This window comes from Lethenteron reissneri, chromosome 28, assembly GCF_015708825.2.
Source record: "Lethenteron reissneri isolate LAM-NWPU_2019-01 chromosome 28, ASM1570882v1, whole genome shotgun sequence".
NCBI lineage: Eukaryota > Metazoa > Chordata > Hyperoartia > Petromyzontiformes > Petromyzontidae > Lethenteron > Lethenteron reissneri.
Genome location: NC_083806.1, coordinates 7410749 through 7427169, shown reverse-complemented (window position 1 = coordinate 7427169; position 16421 = coordinate 7410749). Strand labels below are relative to the sequence as shown.

Here is a 16421-nt window from a genome sequence, read left to right as displayed (position 1 = left end):
ATTAGCGGCCTCTTAAAAACCCACCGTAAACATGTTCTAAACATAAAATAACAAATCTCTCTATCTACACACATCGGGCGATGTTACATCGCAGGACCACGAGACGGCAACAGCTTGGCGAGGCCTTCATCCAGCAGTGGATCGATCACGGCTGACGAGGATGGAAATGTACCTGCACTCTCGCGTTACGCGCTCCAATGGAAACCGAGCAGTGTCTACAACTTCCACGTTTATTTTCTCGCGCATCCGTAAACATACAAACACAACTTGGGCCATAACGATTAATAAAAATACATTCATCTAAAAAAAATCGCTTTTTTTGAATAGGGGACCCCAGAATGTCACCTTTCCCCTGCACGTCACAAGGTGAACAACATCACCTTTCCAGTGGCTCCCGCAAGGCGTTACGGGAAGACGTGTGGAACAGTTTGGCACCAGCGATTATTGCGTGGTTGTGTAGCTGCAGTTCTCTGCGGTGAGTACAATGTCTTCGATAACAACAGCGCTATGCCCCTCTAAATAAACGTGACACAAACTGCTTGCGCGTTCCGAGATTCAGCGGGTGAACAGGAACTGGCAGACGTCTCTGAACGGTAAAAGGGTTAATTGAGCCGTGAAGAGGTGGAGAGACTGGCCGCTGCACCCACCACGGTGAAACGGAGCCTGGAGGCGTTGGGAGGTCACCCTAACCTTGCAACGTGGTGGTGGGGTGATGGTGGGGGGGGGGGGGGGGAATGCATTCAATAAAAAAATGCAACTCAAAAAACCACAACTTCTTACCGATGGATTAGCAATGACGAAAAGGATACGAATCGTAAATGTATCGATTCTCACATGCACGACCCCATTCGTGTATCGCGAGCACACAAGGGTCGATTGTCACGGATTAAATCGGTGCTTCGTAGCTACAGCGAGCTCTTTGTCTCTTGCGTCTAAGTGGCCAATATCAAACCATGGAACGAACACCCGTGATTTCATGTGCCATCCTTTTGTCGATCCACTGCTGGATGATGAGTGTAGTTCGTGGTGGTTAATGAAATACATTTCCCCATACTGTTCGGTGATGTTTGAATGAGGGGGGAGGAGAACATAGACATTGAAGAATAGTAAAGCACAACAATTAATTTTTGCTGTGCTTGCCCACACGTAGCCCTGCAGCTACCCCTGATGACAAAACTGTTTGCACGAAGTCCTCATCACCCATCCAAGCTCTAGCCGGGCTCAACTCCTGCTTGGCTTCCGAGATGTGACGATGAGAGCGGCCACATTCCAGGCGATGTGCTCATGGATGATGGTGCTTCAGGGGTGCTGGGCAGTATATAACGTCAACGCGGGAGCGCGCGTCCCTTCGAAACGTCCTCTGGGGTCAACTGCTGGTCTTCACTTTGCTCTTTCCGCCCCGCTTTTGAAAAGCAATCGTTTTTCTGTGAACACAAGAACAGTAATTTGTTTGAATCTGTATATACACAAACCAAATTAAGCTTCGACAGCATTGCCAGTTGAATTTCTATGAATCTGCGTCAGGCAGAATGGCAATAACTTTTGTAGTAATTCAGGATTGTTGAACACTTTTCACCGCGTGACATTCACGCACGTGGAGCGAAAACAACGGCAACCTGTTTATGCCCATCCAAGCACTATCCAGGTTCAACCTGGCTTAGCTTCCACGATCTCGCAGGCGTGGGAGTTTAATAAATCTCTGCGTGACCCACCAACCCTTTTCCCCCTAAGCGCTGGATCACAGGTGTGCGCGCACCACTCTCCCGAGCACAGAGGAGACCGGGACGGTGCATTGCATGCAGAGGCGTTGGGGGCATTTGGGAGTATCGCCGATCACAGTAAGATCCGCAAACCCTCGCCTCCAAAGCACTTTGGATCGATCGCACGGTGGCACGTGCGATCGATGTTGTGACGGAGATGGCCGCACGACCCCTCTCCCGCACGGTCGGCGCGGCGCGGGGACGGCGCTAGTCCAACGACGAGCCCTCGGTCCGGCCGTGCACGTGTGCGCACGAGCGCGTACATGTGTGGGCACGAGCGTGTGCACGCGTGTGGGCACGAGCGCGTGTGTCACGTGCACGCGTGACGCCTCTCTCCTCACTTGTGCCTCGCAGCGTTGGGCAAGAAGAGCTCGGGCATCGTGCGGATGGTTTCCCTCTTGGGGGGGTTCTTCACGAGGCTCCTCTTAGTCTTCCTGCAAGCGCACATCACGCAAACAAGCAATCCACAGTCGTGCCATCCCTCCAACAAAACAACTAAGCTTCCCCCCCACCCCCGGGATAGCCTTAACAGACTGTTGGGGCAAATGCTGATGGCGAGTTGCACCTGCACACCATACCAGGTACTCATAATGAGGCTGCTTCAGCTTAGAGGCAGCCCAGAACCGATTTAGATAAACGTTGCTGGTGTTGGCCGTGAGCGGGAATCGAACTCAGGTCACCAGGTGCGTAGCAGAGCCCTAACCATTACACTTCTGCTCCCCATGCCGCCACCCCTCCACCACCACCTCCCCCTCCCCCCCATCACCACCCCCCCCCCTCCCCCCTATATAAAACAGGGCAAGGGACCTAGAGCTACACGAGACCTACTTCAGAATGGCCCCAAAACCGACTTTCATCGGTCAATGCAAGAATAGCAGTCACACTAATCGGGTACTAGAGGGATATGACCCTTCTTCAAAGCGTATCAGGAAAGGCAGAGGTTGATTATCGGACTTGTGCTTGAGGATTATACTTTACACAGTGGTCTGAAACTGAAAAATGTTAAGTTATATATTCGTTCATAATTGATCTTTAAATGAGGCCACGTAATTATCTGACCAAATCTGTGTCCTAAGACCCTAAGTTGACAAAATTAAACCTTTTAATCAACAGCCAATTGTGACGTCTCATACACGTGGGCATCCTCAGCCTACAGAGTTCCTCTTGACTGTCCCCCCTCAGTGTGATCCCAAGCCTGCGTCTCTCCCTGCTTCTCTAGCTTCACGAAATTGCCACGCGCGGTGGAGTGCCGCGCTTTGCCACGACGCGTGTTGTGTAAAAAAAAAAAAAAAAAAAAAAAAAAAAAAATTGCAGTCAGGGTGAGGGTTACGCACGTGGGCATTCGCTCGAGTCCCATCATGTAGTCCGGAATGGGGCACCCGGCCTTTTTGATGACCGCCGCCGTACTGCAGGGGAGAGATACAAGGGGGAGACGTGGGTGTGCGGGAGACACATGAGGTGGGTGCAGGGGGGAGACGCAGTGGGGGAGATGTGGGGGTGGGGGGGGGTTCGCAGGGGGGAGACGCAGGGGGATCAACAAAGAGCAAGCACTGACGCAATGTCCATTTCTCACAAAGGCTTCCGTGACCAACATTATTGATTGGCGATTAATTTTTGGTTAAGTGGCGTGAGTAAAATATGTCGTACACCCTCCTCCACCTGACACAGCCAATTATCACATGATCAACAAACGTGCACGTTTATTATAGCAGCAGCACCACTGCTGTGGTTGGACAGCAAACTCTGGCAACTGCCCGATGATGCTAGTTGTAGCGGCCAGCAAAATGTAAATGTTGTGTGGATCGGTCTCCAACACCACCACCGGTTATTCCACCACCACTGAATATATTTCATGGACCAAAGCGTCAGAAAATTGTTATTTAAAAATCGGGTCAGCTCGGCCGTGTTATAATCAGAAATGGCGTAGCTATTTACGTGTGCAGGCGGTGAAACTGCACTGGGGCACACGGACTGCAGGGGGCCAGAGGTCGCAAACGGGTTTTGATTCCTTACCCGTACTCGGCCGCACCAGGGTCGCAAACGGGAAACCCGTACCCGGCCGGGTACCCGTACCCAATACCCGGCCAGGTACGGGTAGCCGGGTATCGGGTAGGGTACGGGTATCGGGTACCCGATTGCGACCTCTGGGATGAAGCCATGTTGTAGGCGCGGGTGGGTTGATTCTAGGAACTTGAATTGTGAGAAGAGACAAGACGTTGGGAAATGAGTGACAAACGGTTACTCACCAGTGACTCACGGCCTTTTCACTCATTGGTTGGGGTGAGTCACGTGCGGATACCCGTACCCGGCCGCACCAGGGTCGCAAACGGGTACCCGGCCGGGTACGGGTAGCCGGGTATCAGGTAGGGTACGGGTATCGGGTACCTGGTTGCGACCTCTGGCGGGGGCCCATGGACTGGAGGGTCCCGGGCACCAGGCTCCGAATAGAAATTGTGCATTTCTTGCACCAGGGGCCCATTCCCAACCACACGACACCACTAATCATCAGCAGGTAGCTACCACATGAAGAAACGTCATCGGTTAGTTATCGAACGAAACAACCGGTCCCTGTCGTAGGAATGTGGAATTTCCACCACGGGGAACTCCCCCCCACCCACCCCGCCTCGCAATTCGCGCAAAAATCAGCAGCGGAGAATTCAACGCCACGCGCGACGCCGGAGCGAGGCGGCCACCAACCTCCTGATCAGCGGGCGGTCGTCTTCGGTGAAGAAGGTGATGGCTTTGCCTCGCTTCCCCGCACGCCCGGTGCGCCCTGGGTGAAGCACGTGACACGCGCATTCAGCACACAACACGCGCAATCGGGCCGTTCACTGGGGGGGGGGGGGGGGCGGCGGTCGCCCAAGTGGAATGAAAACTACCTTTGGAATCGATATTCAAATCCAGTTCTTCGGATCTAGCAGCGATCGTTCAGACTGTACGACCGCGTCAAGGGGGAGCTCATCAAGCCTCGGCAGTGTTTACAACGATAATTGTTTTTTACCCTTCTATCTGGCAACAAAACTGACACCTTTTTACAAGGAGTCATGTTTGCATAGACCACAATACCTGCAGCCATAATGCAAACAAAAAACATAACTCTGATAATGTATGCACTGTCCTTGAAGTTTATTGGTCCACACCCGAGACAGCTTTCCTTAGAGCCTAGTCTCACATGGGTTGGACCAGATGACGCCAAAAGGCGCACAACTCAAAGACAATGCACCATCAGAGTATGAGAGCTCGGGGTAAGCATTTACACCATTGGAACCTCATCTGCCAGTAAAAAATATGATAATTGGTTTTTTACCCTTCTATCTGGCAACAAAACTGACACCTTTTTACAACATCGCCGTACTGCAACTTCTCAGAACTCCCCACGCTGGGCCGCCCCTACAAGGCAACCTCTGCCACCATCTCCGGTGAGCACCCTGCACGAACTTATGCGATGTATTGAAATTTATTACGTAACATCTTTTTCGGTATCTTTTTTGTTGGTATTTATTTCATGTATTATAATAATTAAGTCAATAGTAAAATCCGTTTCGGTTTACGTCGCATCGTCTAACGTTGCGTTGTACAGGGATGTATCCTCAAGGAATATTTAGGACGTATTATAGTGCTATTAAAAATAATCTATGCCTCGAGTTTCCTGACTGGCTGCTGGCTGGGCTCCTCTCCCCCACCAAAAGCGGTAACTCCGTTGTTAGTGGTTCCTGTCGGCCATTGCCACCGAATATAGGTGGTTATCTGGCGGCACAGGATTTTACGTGGAACATTTAGTTGGACTGAAGTGGCGGAAGAAGAAGTTTGGAAGACATAATAACATAACACTGTCGGTTAATTTAAATTTGCTCTTGATTTTTTATTTGTGCTCCTCTTAACGCAATTCTTTCACCGGAATATTATTTAAATCCTGGAGGGTATAAAAATACCCTCACAATATGTATCATGGTGGCATTTTATTATGACGTAAACGAGCAGATTACCGATTTCTCCAAAGTGCAGGAAGATCGTGAGAAGAGCATCGTGACCATGGACGGCCGTCTCTTATTTTCTACTGCAGATCAACAACAACTTCTCGACTCGATCAACTCAAAAACTTACAGTCCTTCGGCCACCATTGGATGAAAAGCTTACCACGCTGTGCCAGTCGTGGAGGATGTCTGACCATACCTCACCACGCCGGCCGAGGACCGACTGAGACATCGCTCGCCACTCACGTTAGCCGTTGCCGGGATTTGAACTCAGGTTTGGCGGGTTTGTGACGATGGCTGCAATCGCGAACAATAATACGAACATATTTTGTTCGTCATTGTTCACAATGGGATTATCGACAAGGCTAGAAATACCCGAGACAAACAGCCCGGGACGTGCACCCACCTATGCGGTGGATGTACTCGATGGCGCTGGTCGGGAAGTCGTAGTTGATCACGAGGTTGATGCCCTTGAAGTCCATGCCCCGGGCCATCAGCTCCGTGCAGATCAGCACCCAGATCTTCCCGGCACGGAAGCTCCGCACGATGTTGTCGCGCTGCGTGTAAAACGTTGACGTCATTCGCGGAATAAGTACTAGTCGCACCTCCGATTAGCAAGGTTTGGCTATTCATGGTGCGAAAGGAGTTCAACATACAAAGATGCATATCATAGAAGACTTTTTACTGGTAGGAACCTCCTGGTTACACCAGCCCACAGGGGATTATTGTGTCCGTCGTGCAGGGAGGGGCTGGGTAGGGAGGGTGGGGCTGGGTGAGGAAGGTGGGGAGGGGCTGGGTGGGGAGGATGGGGTTGGGTGGGGAGGGTGGGGAGGGGCTGGGTGGGGAGGGTCGGGCTGGGTGGGGCTGGGTGGGGGGTGGGAGGGGTGGGGCTGGGTGGGGAGGGGCTGGTCACACCGTGGTGCCCTTATAAAACTCAACGTTTAACCTACTCACGCCGGCTTGTATCCCGCCCTCACAGGCGGGCATATTTGCGGAATACACCACGCCGCCGTTGACCCTGGCCATTGACCGAGCAACCCAACGTTCCTACCAGCTCCCTCCGCAGGAATGTGTAAATACCCCGTGACGGGCCGCGCATTAACACACTTGCGCTAAAATTAGAAGCGCGGTGCCCGATCAGTGCAGCTAAGATGCTCGCTGGCCGTAACGGATAAATGTCGTTTTGTCGGACCACTCTTGTGGCGCGGGAGGCCTCATGCTGCCGTGGGCTTTATCTAGCCCGCGGAATGTATGAAACTAAGTTTCAGGCCGTATCCGGCCCACAGGTCGGTCTTAGATCCCCACTCCCAGCCTGGTGAAATGACCAATCCGTTAAGCACTTAACCTTCACTCGAGACCCAACCCCTAACCTCGGTCATCAACTCGTCACTAAAGCTAACCAATTACTATCGTCGCTTGTTTGATGGCTGCAACCCCACACCCCTTACACCAGCCCCCTCCCACCCTCGATGTCCCGGGACTCGACGCTGCTGCTGCCCCCCACTGGCCATGACCTATCCACCACCCCTCCCCCCCCACCGCACCACGTCTACCCCAATGTAGTTCTTGGTATTGGTAAAGTGTCTTGCGATTTCGATGGCATTTAGCCGCTATTTAAACTACTTTGACGGGGCTTTTTGTTAGAGGTCTCTCCTGGTGGTAAAAGGGCGGCGAGCCGTCTCAAGGCCCCACTGCCGTCCCCCAGCGGAGCGCGCATACCGAAACTAAAACTATTTTTATTTTACCAGGTAAGGCCCACTGAGCTATACAGCTCTTTTACAGAAGCGACGTGGCCACAAATTATAGCGCGACAAAGTGGCTTTTATCACGTTAAAATGTATAGCAGCCAAATACTCGAAACTCCAGGGTTCGGATCGAACCCACGACCTCCAGGGGAGGAAATTATCAGAATTAGAATCTTGATTTATCCTGGAGAAATCCAATGAGCTATGAAGCTCTTTTCCACAGCTGTCCAGTAGGGGTGGGTCAGAAAGTTACAACACAGAGTTATATTCTTAGGTTTTTTTTCGGTAAAGTCACGTAGGTAAAAAATTTCAATTAATAAAAGTAAAATAAAACTAAATAAAAAATCACGACGTTTCGGAAGCAACACAAGCCTCCGTCTTCAGGTGGAACCGTCACAGCCACGACAGCTGTATCTCTCATTTACTTGATACAGCTTTCGTGGCTGTGACGGTTCTACCTCAAGACGGAGGCTTGTGTTGCTTCTGAAACGTCGTGATTTTTTATTTAGTTTTATTTTACTTTTATTAATTGAAATTTTTTACCTACGCGACTTTACCGAAAAAACCTAAGAATATGAATCCTTGCAGTCACGAAAGCTTCAAATCTAGAACACAGAGTTAACACCTCCCCACTTGCGGCTGCCCGTACCTGCAGCTTGGTGCGGTCTGCGTGGATAACGTCCACGTTGATGCCTTCGTAGACAAGCTCGTTGAAGAGCTCCCTGGCTCGCTGGATCGACTGCACGAACACCAGCACGGGTGGCGTGAGGCCCTGCCGACCCCGACCGCAAACAGCACATTGAGAGCCAGAGTCAAAAACCCAACGTTTCGGCTGCCGGGCACGGAGCGTAGAAACGCTGCTGTCGCGCTGCAGCAAAGTCGCAGCGTGTGGGGTTGGGGCCGCCCTCACCTTCTTGACGATGTTACGGATGGCGAGCAGCTTCCCCGACTCGGCTCCTACGAAGAGCAGCTCCTGCTCCACCGTCTCCACGGGGGTGTTGCTGCCGACCACAGCGAGTCACACACACCGCGCTTGCACGTTGGCACTGTCGCCCCATTACTACGGCGCGGGGCTGCGTACCGGCGAAGGCGCTGCGCATTTGACGTACGGGATGCGCGGTCTGCGGTGGTTTCACGGCAGCGGCCAACGTTGCCCTTGGGGTTTTAACCTGATTTGATGATTTTTTTCCAAGTAAAATTGGGATGGCGACACCGACACACTGCAGGCAACGTGACAATTCAGCCGGCGTACAAATAAGAGCGCGCCCTCGAGACAGCATGGGCGGACATATCGTGTCGAGCACATATCACAGATGTATGTATCTATGTTGAACGTTTTTCGCACCGTACGTAGCCAGCCGTGCTAACCAACAATTGAAAGAAATTGCGAAGCAGTCAAACTCCTTAACCGCCTTCTGTTCCTCTATTAAAGCTCACCTCTTCCTCTTCCCTCCAATTCTTTGCCATCCCTCCCCTACCCTCCTGTAGCCCCTACACACCCTCTATCGCCGTCACCCATTCCTCAGCCCATGCACTCCGCTGCCCTCTAAACCATTCTTCAGAACAACACGGGGACCGTATCAACATCGCCGGAAGCAGTTGCATTTGAAATCACAGAACTGTGCCACCCGCCATTCCTGTTATCGCTGCTGCCCCTTCCCCCGCGACAGCCAATCGTACGATCTGTTGACGCGTCGACCCCCCCCCCCCCCACCTACCGCCCCCCCACCTACCGAGTCCCCACGCCGACGGACACCAGGTTGTCGAGGTTGAGGCGGCTCCACTGCTCGACGTCCTGGGCGAACGTGGCGCTGAACATGGCGTGGCGCGCGGCGGGCGACGTGCACGCCTGGAAGATGGCGGCGAGCTGCTCGCGGAAGCCGCTGGATCCGCTGGATCCGGCCTCGAACAGCTTGTCCGACTCGTCCACGATGAGCCACTCCACGCTGCTCGTGCGAGAGATGCGATGGCAGAAGCAGCGGCAGCAGCAGCAGATGCAGCAGTAGAAGCAACGGCAGAAGCAGCGGCAGAATCAGCGGCAGAAGCAGAGGTAGCAGCAGAAGTAGTGGCAGCAGCAACAACGCGTGGGAGTTTCATTTTGCGGTGGTTTCTAATCGACTTTGATATTTTTTTTGGAGGGGGGGGGGTTCCGTTTCTATGCCCGTGGACAGCAGCGCGTTGGAATCGCAATGAATGCAGCGGTGGCCGGTTCGGTTTGGTCTCCCGGCGCTGGCAACCTAGCTCCGGTCAAATACCCACCGCCCCCCGTCCACCCAACAGAACACATGAGTGCACCGCAGTTAGGTGATGAGCAGGTCGAGGTCGAGTGTGGTGCGGTAGAGTGTGGGTACTCCCACCACTTTCTTGACATCTGGCCAGCGTGGAAGAGTAGGCCAAGTACCCTCTACATTACAGCGGTCCACAACCTTTTTGGCACCAGGGACCGGTTTCGTGGAAGACAATTTTTTCACGGACCTAGGGGAGGGGGGGTCATCATTGGGTCTTTCCCCCTTTTTAAAGAAGCTCTCCAGCGACGTTTGTTTTTTTACTCATTTTGGCTACTAGGGGTTAGCAGCTTGTGGGTTCACCAAAACTGTGACTGAGACAAGTGCGCAGTGCGGGAAAGAGGCGCGGACGGAAGTGGTCAATAATAAAACAATGGGGGCGGGCCACGCGCGGACTCACCGCTCACCTCCTACTGTGCGGCCCGGGGACCCCTGCTCTAGAAGATGTTTCTAGTGCTGTCATTGGTGGACGTCCTTTCGGATAGCAGTGGTGTGAGCAAGCAATTACAAGGTGAACAATTATGAGTATGGTCAGTGAGTGTGACTGCGATCAGTGAGTGTGACTCCGGTGAGTGTAACCACAGTGTGACCTCTGTGAGTGTGACCTTAGTGTCACTGCAGTGAGCGCCAGACGAACGTTGCGAGTGTAGTGTGAACACAGTGGGACTCACCTGCTCAGGTCGATGATCGGAGGCTCTTGCTTGATAAGGAACACCAGCCGGTTAGGGGTCGTCACCAGTATGTCTGTGCACAAGCACACAAAGACAAAGGTTCCCCGTGTAGCCTTGAGCAGACGGTTGGAGCAAGTGCAGTTAGCAAACACCTACGAAGGCTGGCACAGCTGACAAGAGGGAGGGGTGCAGTCGGCACCACGCTTGGCCACCCTCTGTCTCCCCAGTGCCGATGTTCACACACCGCACCAGGTACTCGTTTAACACTCAGTAAACCTAGGGGAGGCCCAGGATCAGTGCAGATATCACTCGCTACTTAATAGGTGTTTGCTAATAGCAATTGCTGCAACAACCCGTGTAGGCAACAGGGCGACCTTTGTATTTGTACTTTTTGGTTTCTATATACGAGGTCTTGGGAGGATTCAGGGCAGACCCTCTTCACTCAAACAACATTGTGGGGCATAGAAGGGGCCTGATCGTGATTCTAGAGTCTCACGCATGCACGCACAGGAATCCGCCCACCCATTAGTTCTTACCAAACTTCTTGGCGGATTTGGGGCCAAACTTCTTGACGGCGACGGAAGTCTTGGTGATCATGTGGATGCGGAAGCCCAGACCGTCGGCGATCCTGCTCAGCTCGCGGTGCGTCTGCGTTGACACGGACGTCGGCGGAGGGAAGAGGGGGAGGGACACGGCCGCGGAACCGATCACCTCCGGCACGCGGAACCTTTCGACCCCCAGCCGCAAACCTCCCCCGCACAGTGGTCACAGGCAGCCACGAATGTACCACGAATGTGCGCCCGCAGCTCGCCAGAAGCCAAGCGAGCGTTGAGCCTGGTCAGAATCCCTGCTAAGCTCGTAAGGCCTAATGAGATCATGCGCCTTTAAGTTGATTCGGTCATCGGAAATATTATAACCATATGTGGCTCTTCTGTCTAGATAGATAGATAAGTAAATACAGTAGATTTCCAGCATTGGTGGGGGAGGGAAGGTGCCCATCCCATCGGCAGCGCCCTTGTAACGGCTTGCCACGTTACGGGGCTACGGACGTTGTCGTTATTGGCATTGGGGCAGCAGTGGAAATTCCACATCCCCGTGGCCGGGGCCAGTCCGCCCATGGCGGAGGCAAAGCAGGCGGGGGCACGTTCGCACCTGGGCCACGAGCTCGCGCGTCGGGGCCACGATGACGGCACGGAAAGCCGCAGTTGCGCGGCTGCTGCAGGTGGTGAAGTATGGGGATGCAGAACGCGGCCGTCTTCCCCGAGCCCGTGGGTGCGCATGCCAGGATCTCCCGCCGCTGTGGACGGGGACACACACACACACAGGAGGACAGGAGAGAGGGCGGGGGGGACAGGCAGACAGACATATAGTTTTACAGGTAGGCAAAGAGCTCTGCAGGGCAGGACAGGTAGATGAGATGGGTTTATATTACAGGCACACTGGTAAGCAAGCAGAGATACGGGTTTATAAGACAGATAGGCAATAAACAGAAAGACAGACATTCAAGCAGGCAGACAGGTTTACAGACAAACCAGCAGGCAGATAATTAGGCATGCAAACAGACAGGGTTACAGATATAGACGCATGCAGATGATCAGGCAGACATTTACATACGCACGTACACAGAGACAGGCAGACCTGTGCACAGCCAGGCAGACAAACGTGTGTACAGACAGGCAGACAGTGAGGTTTACAGAGGGTCAGACACTCAGATAGACGCACACGTTTAGAGAGAGGCCGACAGTCCTACAAGACGAAGGCGCCACGTTCTCCACCTGCATCATGAGCGGGATGGCCTGCCTCTGCACCGGCGTGGGCTGCAGGTACCCGGCCTCTAGCACGTTGCTCAGGATGCGCGGGTGGATCTCGTACTCGGAGCGCAGCTGCTCGAACGAGGCGAGCGGGGGCGGCACGTCTGTGCCGGACACGTGCACCTTGAACGAGTTGCGCAGGGCGTTGACCTGCGGGATCGGGGGGGGGAGGGGATCAGGGGGGAGTGGCAATAATGGTGATGATGGCAGGAGAATAATATAGGAAGGAACCTAGCCAGTGAATACAATTATACAATTACCACAATAGCTATTTGCATTCGTGATGTGCCCATAAAGTAACGAAGGTCTGAGCAGCCTGAGGTCGGGCAACCAACCTTTAACGGGCAGCAGAGTGGCTGAGATAAGAGCGAGCTAGCTGAAGGTACGAAGGTAAAGGCAAAATGTGCAGCCTTGCAATTTATTGCTCAGGCCACTGCTGGCAGCAGAGCCTAAGCTGGAGACAGTTTGCCAGAGCCCCTCGAGAGTGTGTCTTTGCCTCCAATTCCACAGCAGCTTTCCCAATACAACAGCTGGACAATTTGTATTTATACAGCATCAGTATGAAGGCAGCATGATTCGGATCTCCGCTGCTGCCACTGCCGCCACCTCCACGGATTTGGCGGCACGTGGAATCGGGCGGTGCGGTCACCTGGTCGCGCCGAATTCTCTCCGCCTTCTCAGCCGAGGGCTTCTTCTTCTTCTTCACTTTGTGCTTTAGCGGGAGCTTTCCAAGCGACGACATGAGCTGAATCCCCAGCTCCTCCTCGGGCTCTTCCTTCTCCGTGCAGATGGCCGCATCTGCCGGTGTCTCCACTGCTTGCTCCTCCTCTTCATCATCCTCTTCCACCACCTCCTCTACGTCCTCCTCCTCATGGTCTGTGTCAATGTCTGCTGGCAAGAGAGAGGTTGCGTTTTTTTCATCACCACCATACCCAACAGCCACTGCTTGGCTGAAGGCTTCCCCATGCCGTCGCCATCTGTCACGGTCTTGCAAAGCCACAATCGACCTGGAACCCTTTCAGATAGAGACGCACCACAGTGTGAAAAAAAATGGCTCCAGAAATTTACGTCACAGAACTTTCTTAATTGAGCGAGCAGAGTCGTGAGATGAATACATAGCCCTTGATAATGTGAAGTCACACCTTGTGCGTTCAATGAATATGTGCTGGCTTCCTGATTGCAGCCGACATTGTCTGGAATTCCCAACCCCTGGCCGTCAAAATTACTGCTTCAATTTCAAATAATGAAGCCTACCTATGATAATTGTTTTTTTACCCTTTTATCTGGCAACAAAACTGACACTTTTTTTTTAAAGGTGTCAGTTTTGTTGCCAGATAAAAGGGTAAAAAACCAATTAACATATTTTTTACTGGCAAATGAGGTACCAATGGTGAAGCCTACCTACTCGCCATATTTACACACCCCTACAGCCAACGGTAACCAGAGCACAACGCAGACAACACCGACGACAACATTGTCCTATGCAACAACAATGCCGCAGAACTGCACCGCACAACTTTCCAGCTTAATTCGCGGGAACTCGCTCACCGCATTCATCCGCATTGCCGCCGGCCGTGTCCTCAACTTCCCTCCCACTCTCCTCCCACTCTGCTTTCCCTTCTTCCCGTTCGACGGCCCCAAGCCTTCACCGCGTTTCCGTTTTTGTGCCGAGCCTGGCACCGCTGGTGCCGTGGTTCCGCTACCCCGGCCGGCGGGGGGTTTCTTCACCGAGGCGTCGCGGTTCGCCTGCTTGGGTTTCGATCCGAAGAAGTCGAGTGCACTCGCTGCCTCGACGGGAGACTTCTGGACATCGCTGTTTGGCTTCACCATCTGTTGGAAGGCGGCAGAGTGCGGGAGAATGATTTACGTTCATCCTGCGGACTAACCGTTGCAGCAATATTTATATAATTACTGGAACACTGAATCTTGCTTTATCATCAACGTTACACCTCATATCGCACCATTAACCCCCTCATCATCAAGAACTCCCTCATCATAATAAATTCCTAATCATTATTGCCAACACCACCTACCTCGTCATCACACGTTATAAATCCTTTATCATCATTCACTTATCAATGCCGTCATCACTAATTATGAAAATCATCACTCATCTAGATAGCTTCGTAACTGCCTCGCATATCACGCATACATCAATGACCATCACTTGAACATAACCTCCCTCCTCCACATTATCACCACTCATCATCGCATCATCACCACCTCCCTCGCCGTCATCACTTCCATAATGACTCCCTACCAATCAAACCCACATCATCATACTCACGTCATCAATCACATTATCACCATTCCCTCAACTTCACAATCATAAAAACCGCCAATCGCCACCAAGTGGCGTGACACCAGGCTAGGTGCACACCATCACCAATCTCAAAATCTCATCACCACTCTTTGATTTTTTTTTTACACAATAACCACCACTCCAAAATCACCATACCCACACATCACGCCCATATGATCACCTAGCCCACATCACCATTGCACCCACGTCAACATCACACCCATAGCATCACCATACCTCTAAATTACACGGGCTCAATCACCCACATCACATTCACATCATCATTACAGCCACATCTCCATCATCGCAGCCACATCACCATCACACCCTAATCGAAGACAAAGATCCCCCGTATAGCCTTTACAGAACTGTTGGGGCAAGTGCTGTTAGCGAACACCTATTAAGGCCGGCACAGCACACGAGGAGGTGGGTGGCCAGCACCACGCCCGACCGCCTTTGTCTCCCCCCCTGCCCGGCAACGCGATGTTTTTCCACACAGCACCAGCAACTCATTTGAAACCGAGTCGACCTAGGGAGGCCTAGGAGCGGTTCACGATAATCGTCACCACCCATCGCACCCACATCATCAACCCCCGTGTCCCCGTCACCTGGAATCTCTCCGCCTCGGCGCGGAATCTCTTGAAGTCGAAGCGCGTTCCCCCGCGTAGGCGCGCGAACAGAGACGCAGCGTCCATACTTCACCAGTCTGGTTCACCTCCCGGGTGCTGCTGCTCCTGCTGCTGCTACACGTGCGTTGCTGAGGGCGGGGCAACCTGGACCGGATGTGACCTCTCACCCCGGAAGTGAACCCCCTGACGTATGAACCGGATGTACACGGCACACGCTACGACGGGTGGTCCGGATGTCTTGTGACGCCCCAATTTAATTATCTAAAAACGTTTTGATTTAAAGCTTTCGTGACTGCCAGTGATTCATATTCTTGGTTATTTCGGTAAAGTCACGTAGAAGGGAAATAATAGAAGATTAAAAAATAAACAATAAAATTATCACGCGGAATCGAAGCGCTTTGTAATCGAAACGTCGTGAGAATTGATTTGTTATTTTTATTATTTTATTATTTCCCTTCTACGTGACTTTACCGAAAGAACCAAGCGTATGTATCTAAAACTTCATTATTATCATTTGTAAAGTCAGGTTTCTTTTAAATCAGAAATTAGCATGCAAAGGGGAAACAACTGTCAGGGGTCAATGAATTGTGGATCGATTGCTCGACTCGTGGGTCGATTGCTCTGGTCGTGGTGGATTGCACAGCTCCGAATCGATTGCTCTGCTTGGGATCAATTGCTCGACTCGGGGTCGATTGCTCTGGTCGGAGTCGATTACGCAGCTCGCGATCGATTGCTCTGGTCGGAGTCGATTACGCAGCTCGCGATCGATTGCTCTGGTCGGGGTCGATTGCACAGCTCGCGATCGATTGCTCTGGTCGGGGTCGATTGCACAGCTCGCGATCGATTGCTCGACTCGGGGGTCGATTGCACAGCTCGCGATCGATTGCTCTGGTCGGAGTCGATTACGCAGCGCGCGATCGATTGCTCGACTCGGGGTCGATTGCACAGCTCGCGATCGATTGCTCTGGTCGGGGTCGATTGCACAGCTCGCGATCGATTGCTCTGGTCGGGGTCGATTGCACAGCTTGGGATCGATTACTCTGGTCGGGGTCGATTGCACAGCTCGGGATCGATTGCACATCTCGCGATCGATTGCTCTGGTCGGGGTCGATTGCACAGCTCGCGATCGATTGCTCTGGTCGGGGTCGATTGCACAGCTCGCGATCGATTGCTCTGGTCGGGGTCGATTGCACAGCTCGGGATCGATTACTCTGGTCGGAGTCGATTGCACAGCTCGCGATCGA

General features: G+C 52.7%; 1 protein-coding gene across 1 annotated transcript; it reads right to left on the bottom strand.

Moving 5' to 3' along the window:
• Nucleotides 1-216: 216 nt before the first annotated feature.
• DDX52 (DExD-box helicase 52) lies at nt 217-15338 on the bottom strand. The gene is given in 17 exon segments (XM_061561995.1): nt 217-1424; nt 2102-2194; nt 3095-3166; nt 4458-4533; nt 6141-6291; nt 8129-8251; nt 8390-8480; nt 9213-9425; nt 10436-10508; nt 10972-11083; nt 11588-11632; nt 11634-11732; nt 12211-12396; nt 12896-13137; nt 13795-13843; nt 13846-14076; nt 15157-15338. Coding segments are annotated over 17 exon segments (2001 nt in total). The 5' UTR covers nt 15244-15338; the 3' UTR covers nt 217-1366.
• Nucleotides 15339-16421: the final 1083 nt, after the last annotated feature.